This window comes from Pseudopipra pipra, chromosome 3, assembly GCF_036250125.1.
Source record: "Pseudopipra pipra isolate bDixPip1 chromosome 3, bDixPip1.hap1, whole genome shotgun sequence".
Classification (NCBI taxonomy): Eukaryota; Metazoa; Chordata; class Aves; order Passeriformes; family Pipridae; genus Pseudopipra; species Pseudopipra pipra.
The window spans coordinates 9,492,653-9,512,450 of record NC_087551.1 but is presented as its reverse complement, the minus strand read 5'-3'; the positions used below and the strand labels follow the sequence as shown (position 1 = coordinate 9,512,450).

General features: G+C 48.1%; 1 protein-coding gene and 1 long non-coding RNA gene across 7 annotated transcripts in view; one reads left to right on the top strand and one right to left on the bottom strand.

Annotated features, from left to right (window-relative positions):
• Window positions 1-1,316: 1,316 nt before the first annotated feature.
• LOC135410835 (uncharacterized) lies at window positions 1,317-14,544 on the top strand. The gene is made up of 2 exons (XR_010428899.1): window positions 1,317-8,368; window positions 13,336-14,544. It is a non-coding gene; the product is annotated as an uncharacterized LOC135410835 (long non-coding RNA).
• The window catches only part of SERTAD2 (SERTA domain containing 2), a 79,925-nt gene continuing 72,669 nt past the window's right edge, over window positions 12,543-19,798 (bottom strand). For all 6 annotated transcript variants that reach the window (XM_064647646.1, XM_064647644.1, XM_064647641.1 and 3 more), the window contains one exon: window positions 12,543-18,123. In XM_064647646.1, the coding sequence (XP_064503716.1) occupies window positions 17,175-18,119 (945 nt within the window). In that variant the 5' untranslated portion in view covers window positions 18,120-18,123 and the 3' untranslated portion in view covers window positions 12,543-17,174. The remainder of the gene's footprint in view (window positions 18,124-19,798) is intronic.

Here is a 19,798-nt window from a genome sequence, read left to right as displayed (position 1 = left end):
CAGTATGCTTTTCCAAAACCAGTGAACAGCTGTCTGGTCAGAGGAGCAGACTGAGGTACAGGGGGATGTGCAGAAGATGTGTGTGGCCATGGCAGAATGTCTAATTTCTATTCTGGAGGCCCCTTGGGCTGTCACTCAGGTCTGCAGAGCTGTGGTACTGTCTGATTTGTAATTTTTGCTGTGGTTGGAGCTGGTTTTTCAGGTCTTTTTCAGTTGGGGAAAAGAAGTGTGTGAGGAGACTGTCTGGAAAGAACAAGTGAACACTGGCAGCTGTGTGCAGACACTCCATGAGTAGCTGGACTGCTGATTTTTTTTATTATTCCTTTATGCTCACCAGTCCAAAGAGTTTACAGAAGATGAGGCAACAAGATTTGCTGAATCTCTTCCTAAAGCCCTTCAGTTACAGCAGCCTTGGAGAAGGATGTGGGAGCAGCTTCCACAAGAGTTCAGAGCAGAGCGGAAAGTATCTGACAGGCTCTTTCAAAAATGCGAAGGCTGACTCAGGGCCCATAAGGCCTTTTTGGATCACATTTTGGCTTTTAAACTCTTAAAGGAAGCCTTAGCACAAATAGAAAACATGGGTATTTTGGAAACAAATCAAAAGCACTCATGAAGTGTCCCCCACACACCTTCAAATCCTCCCTTTCCTCTCTCTTCCTGGCCCCAAATCTCATCAAATGTTTTTTCCCCGATCTCAGCAACTTGGACCTGAAACCTGTTTACACATGAATTCTACTACCAAAAAGGTTTGGGTTTTTTTCCAAGGCTGTGTTATTTTACTGGATACAGGGACTGTGTTTTCATTAGGAGCACTAAAGTCTTTTGTCACTTAGTTAATGCTGAAGCGAGTTAAGAAGCAACATGCAGCTGGCAATGGGTGTTTTGCAGCTGTTAGGGCTGTTGCAGGTTACTCCACTTTCTCTTGGACTGAGCTGCCTCCCTCTGACAATGGCAAAAGGTGCAGTTGTATGGCTGCTTTGTGTTCTTAAGGGTACAGTTTCCCCCCCTTTTCCATTTTGAAGGGGTGTCCTCTCCCTTTCTCTCTATCCTTGGCCACCTAGATGAAGTCTGTTCTGGCAATTTTCCCCCTCCTTTGGCTGGGGAAGAGGAAGCAGAGTGGAAAGGGAGGAACAAAAACAGCTGTCCTTTAGGTTTCAAATCAATGCAGCTCCTTAGCAGGTTGGCAGTGTGAGCTCAGTCCTTAGGAAAACTCCTCTTTCATTCAAGAGACAGCCTAAGCAAATTCTCCCCTAGTCCACGACCAAAGAGGTAGGGAGTTTGGTCCTTTCCAGCTTGTAGGACCATTGCAGCTGGCAGTGGGTGTAGGAAGATAACCAGTGAGGTGATCTGGCACTGATGAGGTGTAGCACTGCCCAGGCCACACTGCAGCATCGGGACAGAGAATTCAGGATTTGCTGGCAACCTGTTTCTGAGTGTTCCGATCTCTGAAGTGTGTTTTGAGTCGGGAGGATCACAGCTGAAATCTCATTAGCAAATAATAGGCCTAGTGTGCAGAAATCTACCTCACTGCCACTTCTGGTCAGCAGGGTTGAAAATGCATTCTTGTTTTGCAAGTGTGAACACAGTGTCGCTGCCCTGGTTTACAAGTGACAGTGGAAAGAGCTGTGATACACAACGGCAAGGGGGATTTTAGCATGTTTACAGGAGGAACTTACACAGTTCTTCTGCTGGTGTTGCTAGAGAACTTCAGTTTTTGAGGCATACAGAAAGGGCTGTTTACAACTGGGATTTGAAAGGTACGTATACCTGTTAATAAGGCATCAGGTTTCATTTAGCTGCAGAAAGGTTGATCAGTGGAAAAAGTACTTTTCTTAGGTGTCGTTTTCCCCCACGAATTTGGGTGTCTTAATACCCTCTGTCCCTGCCATACTGCTAAGTGGTTCTAAATCAGTAATGGTCCTCAAATCTGAGAGCTTGCAGGGTGAGGACATCGCTACTAGCAACAGATGAAAAATGGAGTAATGCAGTGGTATGCCATCCTGCCCCAAATTAAATATTTCCACCTTCAAAAGCAGAGCCCTACTCTCCAAATTTTAAAAAAACCTTGCAAAGTGCTGTTGTGCAGCAGGCAGGGGCAGATTTGCGGGAAGGGAAGCTGTACAGCCATGGGATTGCATCCTGTTAGATATGGGATTTTCTGGCCTTGCAAGCCTCCTGGTCCTCTGTCCTTGGGTAAGGTACAGCGCTAGAAGACGGATATCAGGAGTGCCATTAGCTCCAGGTAGGCTTTCCTTGAGCTGACTGAGCAGAAGGGGACTCTGCAGACACTGAGATTACCAGAACAATTCTGATTGCAAGGAAGGGGAAGACTTTGATTTATGCATTAGTAGGATCTGTCCAATCCTTGGTCTGCCTTGTTTTCTTACTTTCTGTCTGCGTTGCTTATTTTTGTCTCCCTGGGTGCTTCTCCCAAGACTTCTCAGCTTGTTGGTGTTTAATCTTCTCGATTTGTCTCCGGCCCCACTCTCTCTAATCTCTGCAGGTCACTGTGCAGTTTGCACGTTTGGTTCTCTTTGGCTGTTTGCTGCCATCAGCACATCTGATCGTGGCTGAGTTTACATCAAAGGAACACCTGACAAAGGAGCAGGCCTGATAATAGGCTCCAGTTTCTTCTCAGCAGCCCAAACAGGTGGAGGCGGGTGAGGGAACGCTGGCAGGACCACAAGGGAGTTCATGCTCCACTTTCAACACGCCTTGCTTTTCCCTCCTGCCTGACGGAGCACTGCAGAACCTGCTGCTGCTCCTCTAAGTTCCCTAAAAATAGAGCTGCCCCTGGAAAAGAGGAAAGCAAGACAGAGGTAGGCCTTGCTCTTCTCCTGCAAAACAAACCCACAGGTGAGAAACTAATTAACTAGGAAGGGGGGAGGAAAAGGCTCTCCTGCAGTTGCTGTTGTAGCTGCAGAAGTGCAGCTCGTGAGTTATAGGTGTCTTTTCCCTGCAGCAAGAGCTGGCTCAAATGCCAGGGTCAGGAGAGATGCTACAGTCGCAGTGTGATTGTTTGCTGCCTCTTTGGAGCTGGCCAGAGAAGAGGCCGATGAACCCAAGGCTGGATTCTCTAGCAAAACACTTCACCTGAAGTGTTGAAGGATAAGGATTTGCATTTGCTTTTGTTCATATAATTTATGCTGCCCAGACCATTTTCCCTGTAGAGAGTTTGCTGTTAGGAGCCCATTTTATATAACTACAATACACAGTTACATGTGATTAGACACACAGACACGATGATTGATACAGAGAAACATTTCCTGCAGTTGGGATTATCCTGAGAGGTGCTGGATGCTATTTGAGTTGGTGCCAGGGTCCAGGATAGATGTGTCTCATGAGTGCAGTGCCCGGAGTTTTCCAGCATGTGGGAGCTGCTCATCTTTGGTGCTGCAGTGGTGGTTTGGGTGCCCTTTGTCCTCTGCTGGAAGGAAAACCAGTGGCACCACATCCCATCTCCTGTAGGTTTCACCTGGCAGTGTTGAGCCCCTGGTATTCTCAGGGCCTAAGTTCTCCAAGAAATATGTGAATCTCTGGGCTCTGACCCATCCTGGCCATATTTGCATGTGCTCACCCTGGACTTGGAGACATCTGACAAGGGGAAAGCTCAGCTTCCAGAAGGCTGTGGAGGGGAGATTTGGAACAAGAGGATGTCTTTGTTCCTCTGGTGCAGCACAGGAGATGTGAAACCTGGGGTAAGTGCAAGGGGCAGGAATATGTGTACCAGGAGCTCCCTGCAGCTTGTCTTTTCCAGGGACGTGGCCAAGGACTGCAGAGGTCCTGGGTGCAGGAACTCCCAACTCCCCATGCTCTTCTGCACAGAACCAAGCTTTCTTATTTAATTTAGCTCAGGCTGGGGAGGCACTCTGTAAAACCTGCTGTAACCTGGAGTGGGGAAAGGATGAGATCCTGTTGTCCTTGGCTGAAGGACAGAAGTGGTGACTGGAGCTATCTGGTGCTGGAGCTCCCTGAGCTTCCTCTCTGAGTGTACTGAGCTAAAAGCAACATCCCCCTTGGAGGGATTTTCAGCTCCTTTCATTCCAGGCAGGCTTGGACATGACTGGTTTCTCCCTGGTGTGAGTGCTGTTTCCCAGGAGAGCTGAGGATGGACAATCAGGACAGCCCTTCCCACCTCACCTGCTAGATATACCGTGGCCTGGGGGACCAGAGGTGCTGTGCTGCCCAGCTCTGACCTCTAGCCCTGCTGTGCTGAGAGCCAGCTCTTCGGGGATTAAAGGTGCTATTTAAACAAAATAATAATAATAACACTGCAGGCAGGTTTGATTTATTATGTAGGAACTGTAGTATTCAAATGAGCTCATGATAAATGGAAGTATTGGCTTATTAAATGTTGCTTTGGACTTCGCCCTTGGGAAGGCAAAGTAGTGGTGTAGTGGTGATTTGAGTAGTGATTTTCATAGTGTAGTGGTGATTTGAGATGGTCCAAGTTCTTCTTTGGGTGGTGGTGGTTTGTTTTTCTACCTTCCAAGGATTTCTCTGGGTTTAAATCCACTTTCAGCTGTGGTCTGTTAAAACAATTTCCAGCAAACTGTCACTGCCTGTCCTTGTCTGTTTATGACATGAAAACCACATCTATTTTGTTTTCTACTGTTTTAAACCCAGGCTTGGGTGTGATATTTGGAATATCTGCTCTTTGCTTTCTGCTGTTTTCACTGAGGAGTGTGGTGGGATGTCTGGAAGCTGTGAATTATGAAGGCGAGCTGTGCTACAGCCCAGCTTAATTTAAAAGTACAGCACTTAGAAAAACACAGTGCTTTGCTCCCACTTCTTCCCTGGCACGTGAAGCCATTGTATTCTGAATGAAAGCATGGATAAATCTGGATAAATCCCATCTCTTTTTCTCGTCCCACGTGTAGGGCACTGTTCCTGTCCCAGCTGGCCAGGCTCTGTTCCCCAAAGCATCAGAACCATCCTGCAGCCAGCAAACTCAAATATTAAACTTCCAGCAAAAGGCAAAACAGGAGAGGGGTGAGGCCATCCCACTTGTACTCTCTGGAAGTGCATATGGATGGATGCCTTTCCTCCCTCTCTATCCCAAGAGTTTAACTCCTGGCTGCCCAGGATCTTACGTTTGCAGCCATAGAGTGGATGCACCTGCAGAGCACAAGTAAGCAGAGGCTTCAAATGAGACAAATCAGGAAGTGAAATGAGAATCTCACCGTGGCATGGCATTAAATCCTGGATTTGCATTAGACTGAGTGGAAAGTCAGGAACCTGCATCCCAAGATTAAAAATAGCACTGAACAGCGCGAACGCCACTAATTGTGGGTTTGCAGGAGAAAGGCAGAAACACGCTGAAAAGTTGGCTCACAATGGCAGTTGTTGCATCCTAATCTCCTGGTTCCTTTCTTGCCTTGCTAATAAGAAGTAAGACTAATTTAATTTTCACAACATCCCAAATCTGGGGCTCTGTGATTCAGAGACTTAATAAGATTCTCTTGCCGAGCCAAGAAAAGCTTAGTGGTTTTGAGCTTACTTTCTGCTGGGTTTCACTTTCGGGACATTTGTGCAGTGGTTTGGGTTTTTTTTGTAAAAAAAAAAAAAAAAGAACTTGTATTCCATCAGGATTACTGTTGTCTCTGTTTAAGTTATTATATGTGTAAATTGGTTGAGCTGGAGCTGGCTAAAATCTTGAATGAGAAAAGGCAAATTTTGGCAAAACGAAAACATTTTATGAGTTGTTTTGATTTGCCACACTTTTTTTTTCTTTTTTTTTTTTTGTCGTCTGGAGAGAAAAGAAACAAACCTATTTTGTTTCAGCCTTCTCCAAATAAAAGGCTTTGAGATTTTCCTCTTTGAAGCAACTTTTCATTTAGAATGATCTTCGGCGCTGACTTTTGTTAAAGGGCTGAAGAGTCAAAGTGGAACATTTGTTTCAGTCGACCCCAAATGAATTTTTTTTTTGAGAGGGAGTTTTTTCAGGATTGCCAGCGGACCGAAAAATCAGTTATTCACCCAGCTTTATATCCCATATACTGATAGAAACTTCAGAGCCCCGCCGTGACTGTTTATGTGGTGCAGCTGCCCCTAAGCCCTCCGTTTATATGTTGGGAAATTATTCTGCTTCTCAGGGTTGCCTGGGACAGTAAACCTTGAGTAAGCGCCTGGTTTTTCTCCCTTGGTTTAATAAGGAGGCAATTTTTTACGAAGTTATGTTTTCTAACTCTTCTTTTGCATGGCAGGTATTACCTTTGCCGGCTGAGGTACAGTTGCAGGACCTGTTTTATGCTAAGGGCAATACTTGGCTGTGTGAGGAGCAGGCATCGCATTAGGAGATGGGTTTAGAGCAGCAGAGTTGCGCTTGGCTCTGGGGATAACTGTACTTCAAAAAGATGAGTGCAATAATCAAGAAAAGTCCCTAATTTCAGGGTTAACCACAGTCAAAACCCACATTTAAAAAGCGCTCTTCTTATGGTTACTCTGGGTGATAAATTATGTATTACATGAAGCCATTGGATTGTTTTAACTCTTCGTCAGGGTACCTTTCCCTGTATAGAGAGTTATCTGCAGATGGCACAGGGCATTCTGGAACAACAGAGACAAGTTTGCCTGTTTTACTGAAACTGGTGGAAAAAAGTTTAGATCAATTGCTCTAGAACAGACACCATGACCAGAAATTGTTGGTCCTGGATTGCAAGTCTGCTGGAGAGAAAGGAGTTGGGCCGAAGGGGTTTGTTCCTGCTGTTTATCTTAAATCTTAATTTAAGCTTAAATCTTGATGCCTCTCACTTGGAGCATTGGAGCATTTAGAGCAGCACAAGAAAACAGGCTCTATGTGCGAATGTTCCTGAGGTTGCAGTTTTCCCTTTGTGCCACTGTCCCACTGAGCCCTTCCCAGCCAGCTGGGTGTGTTTTGGCACCCAGACATGGTGCCAGAGCCGGTTTTGCCTTGGCAGAGGTGCTGGGCAGGCTGGAGTGACCATGCCTGCTCTGAGCCAAGCTAGGATTTCCTGGAGAGGACTATTCTTTATTTTTAAATCAGATTTTTTTTTTACCATCACCTTCGGAGAGCACCGACCCTGCCTTGGGTCAAGGCATGAAATGAAGTTAGTTGGAGCCAGGTAGATTTGCTGTCCCCCAGGAGCAGTGCATGGACTATGGGGAAGGTTGGTTTTTCTCCCATCCCTTCTGAGGACATTTCAGTTTGGCAAGTCCAGTGCCCTTGGAGCCCTTCTCCTTCCCCAGCCTCGTTCTCTTCACCCCATGCACCTCTGCTCCCCACGGGGACCTGCCTGGAGGGAGCGGCTGCGTGGCGGCTGAGCCGGCAGGAAGGTCGTGGCACGGGACGTGGGAGAGGAGGCAGGAGTAAGAGTTTCTGGCAGGAGGGAGCAAGCTGGGACTTGCCATCTTTCCAAGCTCATCACCAGGGCCAACTTGAAGAGTTGTCCCTCCTGCCCAGCACGTTTCTCTCCCTTTTTCCCCCACTCCTTTGCCTGGGATGACAGTCCTGGGTTGTCTTTGCTTTCGTGTGTGGGACTTCAAACTCGTTGAACCAATTCATAGTGGATGATTCACTGGACACGTTTTGGCCCTCATTTTGTTCCTACAGTGTCTGTCAGCAGCTTGCAGTTCTTAGAGCTGTGCTATAGCTGCCATTCTGCATCACTGCCATCCCCAGAGCCCCCAACACACACCAGGGATGTACAAATCATCATCATGCTCCTTCCTGCAATCAGTTCTGGGTGTCCTGCTGATCCCTGACCCGTTAAGTCAAGGCTTTTCAATGGCCTAGTTTGAGTGGCAGAGGTGATTAGATGATTTTATTTATTTTTTTGGTTGGATTGGAGTTGGACTGGACAAAGGAAACCATCCAGAATTCAGTTTGTAGTAGGTAATAAGCCATGAGACTGGTGAGGCCACGCAGTTTTTGGAGTAACCTGTAGCAATAGAGGTACACTAAGCAGTTCTCTGCTTAGAACTTCTGCTCTATTTGAGGCTGTTGCCAAGTGTGTGTGTGTGGGGGGAGTGTCATCTCAACGAGGGTGGCCTCACTGCCAGCATCGCTTCTGCCAGAGCTGTCGCCTGCATCTGCAGAGCAAACTGCAAGCTCAGCTCTTCCCCAGCTCCCCTGCCTTATTCCTTCCCTGAATCCTTTTCCTTTCCAAGGTGGGAGCAGCCTGGCTCCCAGAGCAGCACAATCCAGTTCTCCCTCCCTGGCTGAGGCAGCTGTGAGTCACTGTGCTCACGAGGTTCGTCAGCGGGAGGAACTGGTCCGAGGAACGTGACGGTGATGCCGCTGGAGCGCGGCCAGCTCGGGTCTGTGCCCGTGGTGTTCCCTGTGGCACAGCGTCCGACAGCTGGAGACAGAGCAGCTTCTGTATGTGGAGACCACTCGCATCCACAGGTAACCCCTAAAGGCTTTTCCCGTCCTGGAGCTCAGCTGCTCCTGACCCCCAAGCCCCTCCTTGGACAAAAGCTCCACGGCTGGGATCAAGTCTCGCTGCTGGAGCTGGATTATCTCTGGGCTGCACTGGCCAGCCCCTGTGTGGTTTTTGAGTATCGCTGCTGCTTCCAATTGTACATATTTCCTCCTGGGGGATATGACCTGGGCCCAGATCCTGCTCTTGCTTTCATCCAGTGAAAGCCAAAGTCTGACATCCCAGCTCACCAGACCTTCCTCAAACTCTGGTGTAGCCTAAAGCTGTATCCCTGCAGCCACTGCTGCTGGTAGGTTGAGGTGAGATGGTTGAGGGAGGTAAGATGTTCTGGTGCACCTGTACCAGGTGCTCTGCTGCTTTAAAAACGGAGTTAGATACAGAATAGATGTTCTCCAAAGTGAAAATAGGTGCTCTTCAGCCCTGGAATTAGATGATTAACTTGTCCATCTTCTCTAGCTGGGGGCAGCCAGTCCCATTCAGGGTGGCAGAAGCAGCTTCTTTACACTGTGGCAAGAGGTGTGGAAGCGGAGGGCTGGGCTTTAAAATACTTGGAAATGGATACCCCCCCTGTTCATGTCCCGAGCCAAGTGCAGGCCTTGCTTGAAAAGGCTGCTACTAAACCAGTCAGGACTCAAAGCCCCCCTCATCCACAGCCACTGGATTTTCCGAGTTCCCCTCTGGATCTTTCTCAGTGCTGTCTCCTACTTTTCCCCCCCACTCCCCTTAATTTAAGGTTGTATTAGGCAGTTCTGCTTCACCAAGTTTTCCCTCCAAAAAAAGCAGGCAAGGGAAGAGATGCAGACCACTCAGTGCAAAGATATTAAGCCCTGGCAGGCAGGAAAAAGGCAGTGGTAGGTGCCTACTTCTGCCATCAGAGCAAGGGGGAGAGGTTTTGTCCCTCCATGCCTCTCCCCAGTAGACCCCGCAGCAGGCAGGAGTGGGCTGCCAAATTAGCTATGCTGAAGGGTTGTGAGCATGGCAGTAAATTCCCTTTGGAGCAGCCCAAATAATCCATTCCCCATGCACAGTGTAGGGCAGTGTGCAAGGAAAACAAGACCAATGTTAACTTACCTGAGTATTGTCTTCTAGCAAACTTCCAGGCTTTTTTTTTTCTTTTCCCTCCCTGTCTCTAATAAATGCAGAGCTTGGCACAAGCACAAAATCCATGTCATTCCCACTCACACCAGGAAAGGAGCAAGTACTGAAGGCTGTGGGCCAAACTGTATTAAGGAGAGAAAGCAAGGGGAGGAACAGGGCGAGGGGGAGGAAGCCTAGTGAATAGGGGGAAAAGGAGAGGAAACAGGAGAGGAAATAGTCCAGGGAGAGTAGCATGAGGTGGGGAAGGCAGGGCCAGAAGAATGGAAGGAAATCCCTGCAGAAAATGGGCTATTTGAAAGCTGTTCATTCTGTGCCTTCCCGCTGGCAGATGCTCTAGATCTGTAGATATTTGGGGAGGAATCGGCTGGCTTTTGGGGACATGTTGGTTGGAAAAGGGAGAGGGAAGGAGGACTGGAAAGAAACCTCTCTGCCCTGACCCTGGAGCACTTGGCGTACCTGGAGCTTGAATCCCAGAGGATGAGGTGTGGAAGTCAGTAGGTGTGCCCAGCCCACTGCCACACACAGAGCCCCTGTGGCCACAGCACATCAGTTCTTATGGCTCCTTCCCCCTCCCCGGCCACCTTGTTCTTTGGAGGAGAAGGAAGGGTGGGAGGAAAAACCCATGATCTTGCTGGCCTGCTGCCAGTTGCTAAGGCAGTTTCTTCAAAAGGGGAGGGAGGGGAGCTGTGGAAAGGAGGGAGCTGCCTGGAGAATAGGCAGATGATGAACGCAGGGACCAGGCAGAGAGTAGCCTGCATCCACCAGTGATGGTGGCAAATGGGACCATAGGCTGAGCGGGAGCAGAGGGGAAGGAGCCCAGAGGAGAGGGGCAAGTGGAAAGGGGCAGGGAGGACCAGGGAGGACCAGGGAGCAGCAGCTCCTTGCACAGCTCAGCCATGGAGCCAGCATCCCAAGGGACCTGTCTCAGCTGATGGGTTAGCTGTGGTTCAGAGCAGCCTGTGGCTGGAGGGGGTTTTATTCCCCAATGACTTTTCCCTGCTGTGGTTTCCCTGGTGAGTACGAGGTGCGTGTGGTCCAGGGAAGCTGGCTGTGCTGTGCAGGCCGGGCTGGGAGCAGGACTCACTCCTATTGCCAGTGCTGGGAGGAACACACGTACCACACGGACGTGCAGGTTAGAGGCAGGGAACAGTATCCCTCCTGGACAAGGGCACCAGGACCATGGTGCACAGGGTGCCTTTCGCCATCCCCTCCTTGCCTCGGTGCTGCGTTTCTTTCTGCCCACATGGCACAAGCTTGAACAAGGTCTGTGAAAGCAGGTGGGTGCCTGGCCCAGACTCCCTGATATTCCAGGTATTAGGCCCAGAGAGGAGCTTAATGTGGCTCTTGTCAGCTGTGGAGTTGCTGCACTGACTTACGATACTGAGCAGCAGCAGAGCTGAATGCAGACCTGGGCCATGCTGCTCTCAGCGTGCTGCAGTGCCTCCTCTGCCTGGAAACCCACTCCTGATGCACAGGGGCAGATGTACCTGAGAGAGGGAGAGACTGTCCTTCAGTCCTGATGGTACCTCAGACTCCTGTGACCTCAAGAAGCACGATAAGTGCTTTACTCTGGTGTGGTGTTGGTGTGAGATACCTCATCTGCCACAGGTTATCTGTGCCAAACTCCAGCCTGCTTCCTCCTACCCCCTGCACGGGCAGGCTCAGAGCAAGGGCTGGTTGCAGACAAGTCCCTGGCAGCTCCATCTGGTTGGGGCAGACACCACAGGGAGATGTAGCTCCCTGCCTGGGTACCCCATCTTAGCCGAGAGCGATGGTTTGCCCTCGCTGAGGTGGAAAGCTGGAGGGTTGGAGTGGGTGGGAAGCTGCTCACTTAAGGAGAGCTCTGTGCGGAGTCTTGGTTTTGTGGGCTGGAGCCATCTCTTACTCACAAAGTGAGGAAACAAGCTCTTGAAAGGTAGGAGGCAACAGAATCAGAGCAGCTTTGCGAGTGCAACAGCGGCATCTCCACGGGTCCTGCCTCGGGTCAACGCACTGGCACCTGGGCATGTCCGTATGGGAGCTGCCCGTCCCTCGGCGCCGGCGAGGGCCGGTGTAGCCCGGAATGGAGCTGAGCCACCGGGGGAAAAGCGTTCGCGCCGTGGCACCGGGGGGGTGCGTTTCGCCCCTCTGAGCCCGGCGCTTGCTGAGCACACGGGAAGTTCAATGCCCGGGCCGGCTTTGATTCTCGCACTTCCCCGTTCTTTGCGTTTCTCGGGCCCCGTGTCCCCGCAGCCGTCCGTGCCCGGGGCGGCAGCCGGTGCCGAGCCCGCGGCCGCCGCGCCGGTAACAGGAGCCCGGGCGCTGCGGCCGCGATGTTACTGATGTGCGGCACGTCGGGGCCGGGAGAACTCGCCGCTTTTCCCTCTGGATTTCGGTTCTCGCTGCAAATCCAAAATGGAGCAGTCGTGCTCCTGTGGGTGTAGGAGGCCGGGCGAGGCGTGCGCCGGGGGGGCGGGAGGGGGGTGACTCATGTGCTGCTGCTCCGCAGCTCCCGGGGCTGCTGCGCGGCCACTAAAGGCTTGAGCCAAAGGCAGAGGGGATATCGCCCTCCTGGCTGGCACTGAAAGCGAACACCAGGCACCTGGAGGAGCCGCGGGGGGAAGAGGGCACTGATAAATGAAGCAGTGGATTAAGGTATCAGATGTTTCCTGCCGGGATTTAATGCCCTCAAGGACAGTGAATTATACGTATTAAAACTGGGCAGGTTTCGCTCTGGGTCAGCCCAGCGGCTCCCTGGGAAGCCGCTCACACCGCACGGTGTGAGCTCAGGGCTGCAGCTCACACAGCACAGCAGAGCTGAGCGTCCCTGGGCACACGGAGTCCAAGAACGGCCACAGGACACGGCCACCACGGGCACCTCTCTGCGCTGGGGACAAAAGCCTCATGCCAGGAACAGCCCTCGCACAAGGTGATACTTCTGTCAGGTAAAGCAGTGTGAGACTGAGCTGTCCCTCCCTTGTCAGCCCCCCTCCTACAGTACTAATGGGGTCCTTGTCTTCCCCTGACTCTCCTTTTTGGTGGAGGGAAAGAACAAAGTCAGAATTTATTTTAATTGTTTATTGTATAATATAAAACTACAAAAGTAAGACTGCTCATTTCCATGTACATTTGTCCAATTGTTTTTTGATTACAGCCCATACCTACATGTGAATACAGTAATCTGGTTTCAGATGTCTGTAATATTGCATAGAAAAGGCACAGCTCTAAGGTCTGTGGGAGGGGAAGGGGAAATACAGCCTTTTTTCTTTTTTTCTTTTTTTTTTCCTTTTTTTTTTTTTTTTTTGACAATAACAAGCCCTGTTCAAACAACCATGCACTGAACATGTCACACTATTTACACCTTTTCCAGAATCTTGGCCTTTACAGGCACTAGTATGGAATATGCTCAGAACTAGACAGGAGTTGAGGTTGGGATTTTATCTGCAATTTGTGTTTTTAAAGAGGTTCCAGAACTTGCATTAGGCTTATTTTCAGAAAAAGAAAAAGTGCTTAAAAAGAACTAATTTATTTTAAAATGTTCAGTCTCATTAATTCATAGAATATCAAAAGCAACTTGCACAGAAGCAGGATACTGAAACCTGATTGGGGGGGGGGAAGGGGAAAGAACAAAACCAAATCAAAAGAAACCCTGTAACAAGAACAAAAAGTTCACAACATGCCAGAGTGAATTAAACCGTTTGTCAGACAGGATCCATTGCGATTTACTCAATTTAATGGTAATAAAAGTGTAAACTTTGGATTCAAAATATCAGTTTTAAATAACCCAGGCTCTTACCACGCAGCATTGAGGAAAAAACCAAATTACCTTTCACAAGGTCCGAATTTCTCCTGACAGTGATTGCTCCAGAGAGTGGCTTTCCTGTCGCGCTGTTCCAGTTGGCTGCAAGGAAGGTGCCCGATCGATGCACTTATAGACAACGCTGCTCAAGGCTGCTCCTTCAAGAGGGACGTTCCCCTTCCTTTGCCTGCAGGGCTGTGGGATCCTGCTGGACTCCAGAGGGACCTGTGGTGCCCGAGGACTGGCTGGTTGGATGCACAGAGCACCGTGAGTGGGTTGGATTTGGGCAGGCAAACCCTCTGCCTGGCCCTACCTCCTGGCAACGAGGTGGTGTCAGCTCTGGCACAACTTCTGGGGCTGGAGGTACCATCCTGCTGCCTACTCCAGTTGTCCAGCCCCAGGGATTTCCGCTGGGCCTCCCAAGGGTGTTTAAAATAAAAAAAAAAAATACAAAAAAAAAAAATCACCTTTTTCAACCTTTTCTCAGCCAGCATGATGGAGGTGATTGCATTTGCTCTTGTAGCGTGCCAAGGGAGGCCCCCTTCAGGAAGCTGATGGGGGTAGGAGCCTGATTAGGACTAATTTTGAACTTAAAACTGTCCCTCCTCCATACCTTTTTTGCATATTTCAAACAACCAGACCCATATTAGAAAAAGAGTGTAGGGAAAAAATAATCCTGTGATCCATGCATATCCTGACTGGAACTCAGTTCATTCTTTCTGAATCTGGCTCCCATACCCTTTTTCATACAGATTTACATTCCTACAAGAGGATACATTCCTACCATACATTCTGTACATGTTACAATCCAGATGTTGTTAGCTTCACAATAAAATAAATATATTTACAGAAGAAAAAAAAAAGAATAAATAATTTATGAAAAAAATCACTTCAAATCCAAAGCTCTTTTATTCTGCTCCCATCTTGTCACTTCATTGCACGTTAATGTCTATCTCCATCCCTGGTGTAGGTCTCAGAGAAATTCCATGCATGGCTGCTGACAGGACCACGGCAAAGGCCAAACTAGAGCCAGCCAGTGACTGTGCAGGGAGAAAGTCACAGCCAAGCCCTTCCTGTCCTGGCCTGCACCAGCCTTCCCAACCTTTTGCTGAGTCTCATAAGTCTCAAGTATGCTTCTGTCCTATGGGATTCCTGTAAGGATTCTGCCACAGGACATGTGCTTCAGCACCAAGGAGCCACAGACATCGTCCAAGTGGTGAAGTGGATTCAGAGCTTTGTGGATACAAAACCTTCAACTAACCCCACAACATAGGTCTCCAAAAATGGCATTGATGGGAGCTTTTGCCTTTGTGGTATTTGTGTAATTATGTTACTGTGTAAATATGTAAACTCCCCCCAAAAATGGCAGCTCCAGCATACTGCAAACCAGTTTTTAGCCATGGCAAGGCAAGCGCCTACCAAGTTACCATGTGAAACTGGTGGTGTTACAGGTCTGTGCAGATAACACCCCTGTCTAAAGTGTTCCCAGGTACCAGAAGGGCAGAATCAGACAGGGCTGTTGGTTCTCCCACAAGGGCCGAGGACTGTGGCTGAGCAAGGGCCAGGCGTGAGCCAAAACTGTCCCTCCTCCTTCCCCACCCCTCCCTTCCAATGGTCCCTCAAGCTACACTTGGTCAATGGTTTCCTGTTTGAAGCAATAACTTACTTTCTTTTTAGGCTGTGTAAGGAAATACTCCTGCAAATCCATCAGTATCCCAGTGCTTCACCCAGTTCAGCTTGGGAAAAAAGAAGAAAGCAAACCCACCCCCTCAGCCAGTGCCCCCCCTCTCCTGCCCCAGCCCCACATCTCACCCCGGGAGCCAGAAGCACGTTTTGCAGCTCTACACAATGCATTTCATTTCCATTAGGAGTTCCTTCATTGCAAAAACGTATTTGCTTTTATCCTGTGTCTGTGTGCATATCTACATTACATTTATCTATATACTAATAAATATATATGGCCTGTTTTAAAGTGCCAATTTATAATAAAAAGCCCCCTCCTTAAAAGGCAGGCAAGACCCAATTTCTTCCATGACAAGAAGGGAGCAGAACTGACTGAATATTGCCAAATGACATAAAACATAATTTAAAATTTCTTAAATAAATATAAAAGTTATTCCTAAAGAAGCCATAGGCATGTCAACAATACAGGTTGTAACCGGCACTCAACAACTAAAGTACCATTGGAAAACTAAAATGCCATAGCAACTTCAGCAATAGGCATGATACATTGCAAACATTTTTTTTCTTTTTAAATTAAATGTACACCACAATGAACTTAAAAAAAAAACAAAAACAAAACAAACCGAAAGCTATTGGTGCAGTAAGGAGAAGACTTCTCAGGTGTTACGGGGAAGGGGACCATGCATAGAAAGCTGTGTCTGTATATTCGTTGTAAAACGGGTCTATAAAGTGTAAAGCAGGTAACACAGTTGATACAAGAACCCAACTCTATACGAGATGCCAAGTGATGTCACGTGACTGGCTCCAGTTTCAACAGCAATGGATATTAAAGCAAGTCCATCCAGTGCAGGTACGAGATGAGCTTCACTGCAGTAATACTGAAGTTGCCTTTTTTCAGCACTTAGCACAGTGAGGTGGGAGAGGGGAGGAGAAATGCTCCAAGAAAGGGCGGGCGGGCGCTCTCAGCCCCACTCTCCCGCCTGTGCCTGTCAGTCAGGAGGATTTCCAGGAGAGGTTGGCTCTCGGTGGGTGATGGGCACGTTGCTCCCTGCCAGAACCGTTCCCAGGAGCTTCAGGTGAGGGAGCGCTGATGTGCCGCGGTGTTGAGGCTCCGTGTCCGGTGGGATGGATGCCCTGGCACAGGGACGCGGGCGGGCCTGGGGACAGCCCGGTGCCGGGGCGGGAGCTGCGGCCACAGCAGCGCTCAGGGACCTCTTTGGGGGAAGTTCCACAACTGTTTCCTGCCAACTGCTTCACATACGTGTTGGAAAAGGACATGGCTCTAAGTTTCAGGAATCACAGTAGTGCGCAGTGGGTACAGCAGGGAGCAAACACTTGTGAAACTCCGACAGAAGCAGCTCCCAGCCCTTTCTTAAAGCACTTTTTTTTTTTGTTTGCATTCAGGGAAACCGACTGCAGGCTTATTTGATCCAATTTTCTCTTTGCACCATACACATATAAAACATTACAACTCTGTATAAAAGTACAAGTGGTTCTTGTACATCTGAATTATGCAGGAACTATGTGAGCAAATCCTATCAAAATAGCTATTTTTTGTGTGTATAAACAGCATTTGTTTTTAGAAAAAACAATATCATAAACTGCAGAATCTGTACAAAAATATAAAATAAATTTGGGCAGCAGTTTCTAAACAGCCATGTAAATGCAACACTTAAAGAGGAGCAGGTTAATGCCTCCAAAAGGCTGAATTGCTAAAGTCAACCTATACAGGGCTAAAATGGTATTGAGATTATCTAAATAATAAAATTTTTTACCTCTTGCAATAAAACTTATAGAAAAAATAGACAAGTATGCACATGCAATTTACAGCTTTCCCCAACATAATCCTTGTGCTTAGCTTTCACCTTTTTTTTTCCTTTTTTTTTTTTTTTTTTTTGTAATAACATAACATTGTCTACAATACATATTCTTTCCTATACCAGGATATTCGGTCTTCCTTGAGGAACCACTTTTAAAAAAAATACATTAGAAGTGGTCATACATGGATGAAGGCACTCCAACTCTGCTCGAAGCAAAAACTAGTGTGATCCTTTTCTTTTCAAAAAAGGCAAGCAAGGATGCATGCACAGTGCTGTGAATTGGGGCTGGGAGGAACTATGGAAATACTACCAAGTGTATATACTGGTACTTAAAATAAAAAAAAAAACAAAAACCAAACAAAAAACCCAAGAAGTTGCTATATTTCTAATATTTTAAGACCCAACAAGCACCTCCATGATGTGATCCAGTTCTGTGAGATCCATTTTGAAAGGCTGATTTGGAGTTACTGGCTGACTGCTGTACGGAGCGAGAGTTTTTAGGAGCTCATCTGCTGAGACAGGAGCCATTTTTGAGGCAGCCCCCGTGGCAGACGTGCAGGGGTCAAAATCATACATGGACGTATCAATGTCAGCGAACAGAATGTCATCCAGGGTCAAGTCTGTGAGGAAACCTGTGGAAGCTGTGATCTCGAAGTTGCCGGGTAGAGAGTCCATGAGTTTGGATTCAGCCGTTCTGCTCTCCGGGAGGCCCTCGGGCTTGTGGATGTTGGACTCGCTGGGATGGGCTTTAGAGTCATCGGCTGCTGTTTCGGCTGCTACTGCCTCTGCGGAGGTAGGTGCTGGACAAAGCTCCTCGATTTCGTCCAAGGCTGAGGAGAAGCTGTCCTTTACTGGTTGGAGAGCGGGAGGTGGTGGTTTTGTCGGACCATCGTGCTGGACAGTCGGGGAAGTGCAAAAAGTGTCGTCCTCGAGCAAAGAGGCTGGGGTGAGGCAGGATTCCAGGGGCATAGTGCTTACGAAGTCAGTGGGGAGCAGGGGCTGGGAGGCGAGGTGGCTGAACGCCGGCTGGGCCTCGCGGAAGTTGTCGCTGAGAGGGTCGGCAGGCTGGGAAGCAGTCACAAACATGGGCCTCAAGCTGCCTTCTTGTTTGAGTTCTTCCTGGATTCGCCTCAACATGTTGTTAATTAAAACTGTCTTTTGCAAGCTTGGCTCGGTTAATGGCCTGTGGTTATAAAGTTTCATAAGGGAAATGTTGAAGATAGTCTGACGCTGTAAGGTGTAAGACACCTTAGAGGGACCGTCAGTGGGAGACACCACTTTGCCTTCCAACCCATCTTCATGCTCGTCAAACTTCCGCTTTCCTCCTTTCCCCAACATATATCTGAAAGGAAAAAGAGGAGACCCATGAAGACAGCAAAGCCCAGTGCCATACTGTCCACACAAACAACTCAGTCTTGGCCCACAGCAGCGTGATGAGGAAGCAGAAGCCGCCTTAACGCAGTGCCCTGGTCCATCCTGTTTCGGCGTGGCTATGCTGGTAAATCCCAAGCAGGGATTCAAACAGCATCTCTAATACTCAAGATCTTGCATGCTTGGCAGCAAATTTCCCTCTTGCATACATTATGGTCCCCAAATATCTGCACAGAGGTGCACAGGCTACATATATTGTACAGAACGTTTCTTTACGTTTCCTGACCGACGCAGTGCTATGCCTGGGAACACAAACTTAAAGCACCAAGGTTCTTACAATGAATTTCCTCTATTAGTCAAAAGCTTGCTCACGGGGGAAGGGAAGCAAGGCTCAAGCAATTGTATTTTAAGAGAAACCTTCCCAGAGAAGGTGGGAGATCCAGCCCTTCGGTACACCAGGATATACGCATATGGGTTTATTTAACTGATCGCCTAAGGACTGAACAACCAGAGCAGGAAATGCAGTTATTGCACTCAGAATTAGATAAATTACAGATAAAGAAGAAGATCTGTCAAGTCTTTTAGTCTAATCCCCAAGATCACTCTCTGCACTACACTCTGCTGTTGGTCAGATTGCAGATTTTTGAAGGAAACAAAGGGGATTTTACCAAACTTGCCCCGCCTTGTAAATAATTTCTGAGCTAAGATTAAGTAGGGCAGTTCAATCCCCAGTGCTATCTCTTCCAGGATGTTTCACAGCACCTGGAAATGCTCCTCTACACAGCACAGCCCCAACCTCATTTTGTCACCATTATTTTTGTGACATGAAGATCCCCCCAAATGCAGAGGATTGAAGGAATAGCATGACCTGACGTTCTCCTCTCTCATTTTCCCAGGTACAGTGGTGAGGTGCTGGAGCCCTAAACCACTCACTCTTTTAATAGGATCACAGGCAGCTCCCTGTTCATTTTAAAGTGTTTAACATTTTAGCTCTCTGTTTAACAAAACTCTAATAAAATGGCATGAAGATTTCTGCCTTGTTTAAAAAAAAAAAAAAAAAAGTAGAAGAGGCTTTTCAGCCACAGCTACCCGGAAAGAAGTTGCAACAGCAATACAGACTTTTACCCCAAACCTGACTCCTCTCATATAATGTATCTACCGTCTAGAAGACAAAATCCACCTTCCTTATTTGAGTACAATTCCCAGTTCTCCCAGTGGGATTGGTGGCTGTGAAATGACTGCACCAGGCAGGTCTACCATCAGTTTGGTGGTCATACACCAGTTCTGCAGACAGACAATGTAGGTAAGGACTTACAAACATACCCAAGAATGAATGAGAAACATTTAAGAGCAAAGAGCCCTTTGGAAAGCAGGAGAGGGGACAAAAGAAGCCAGAAGAAAAGGGCTTCAGAAAGCATTTGCTTGGTGGTAAATCCAAAATCAGATTGGGTGAAGTGAGCCTCTTCTGGTTAAAAATAAGTCCCAAATCCAGATAATTTTCTAGCATATTATGCAATTAAAAAAAGAAAGGCAGGGGGAGGGAGCAAGCTGAGCAGAGCTGAGGAACAGGTAGGCTGCCATCCAAGCTCCTTGGCCAGCTACCAGCAATTCCCGCGCCTGGAATCTTGGGTGAACAAAACCTCTGA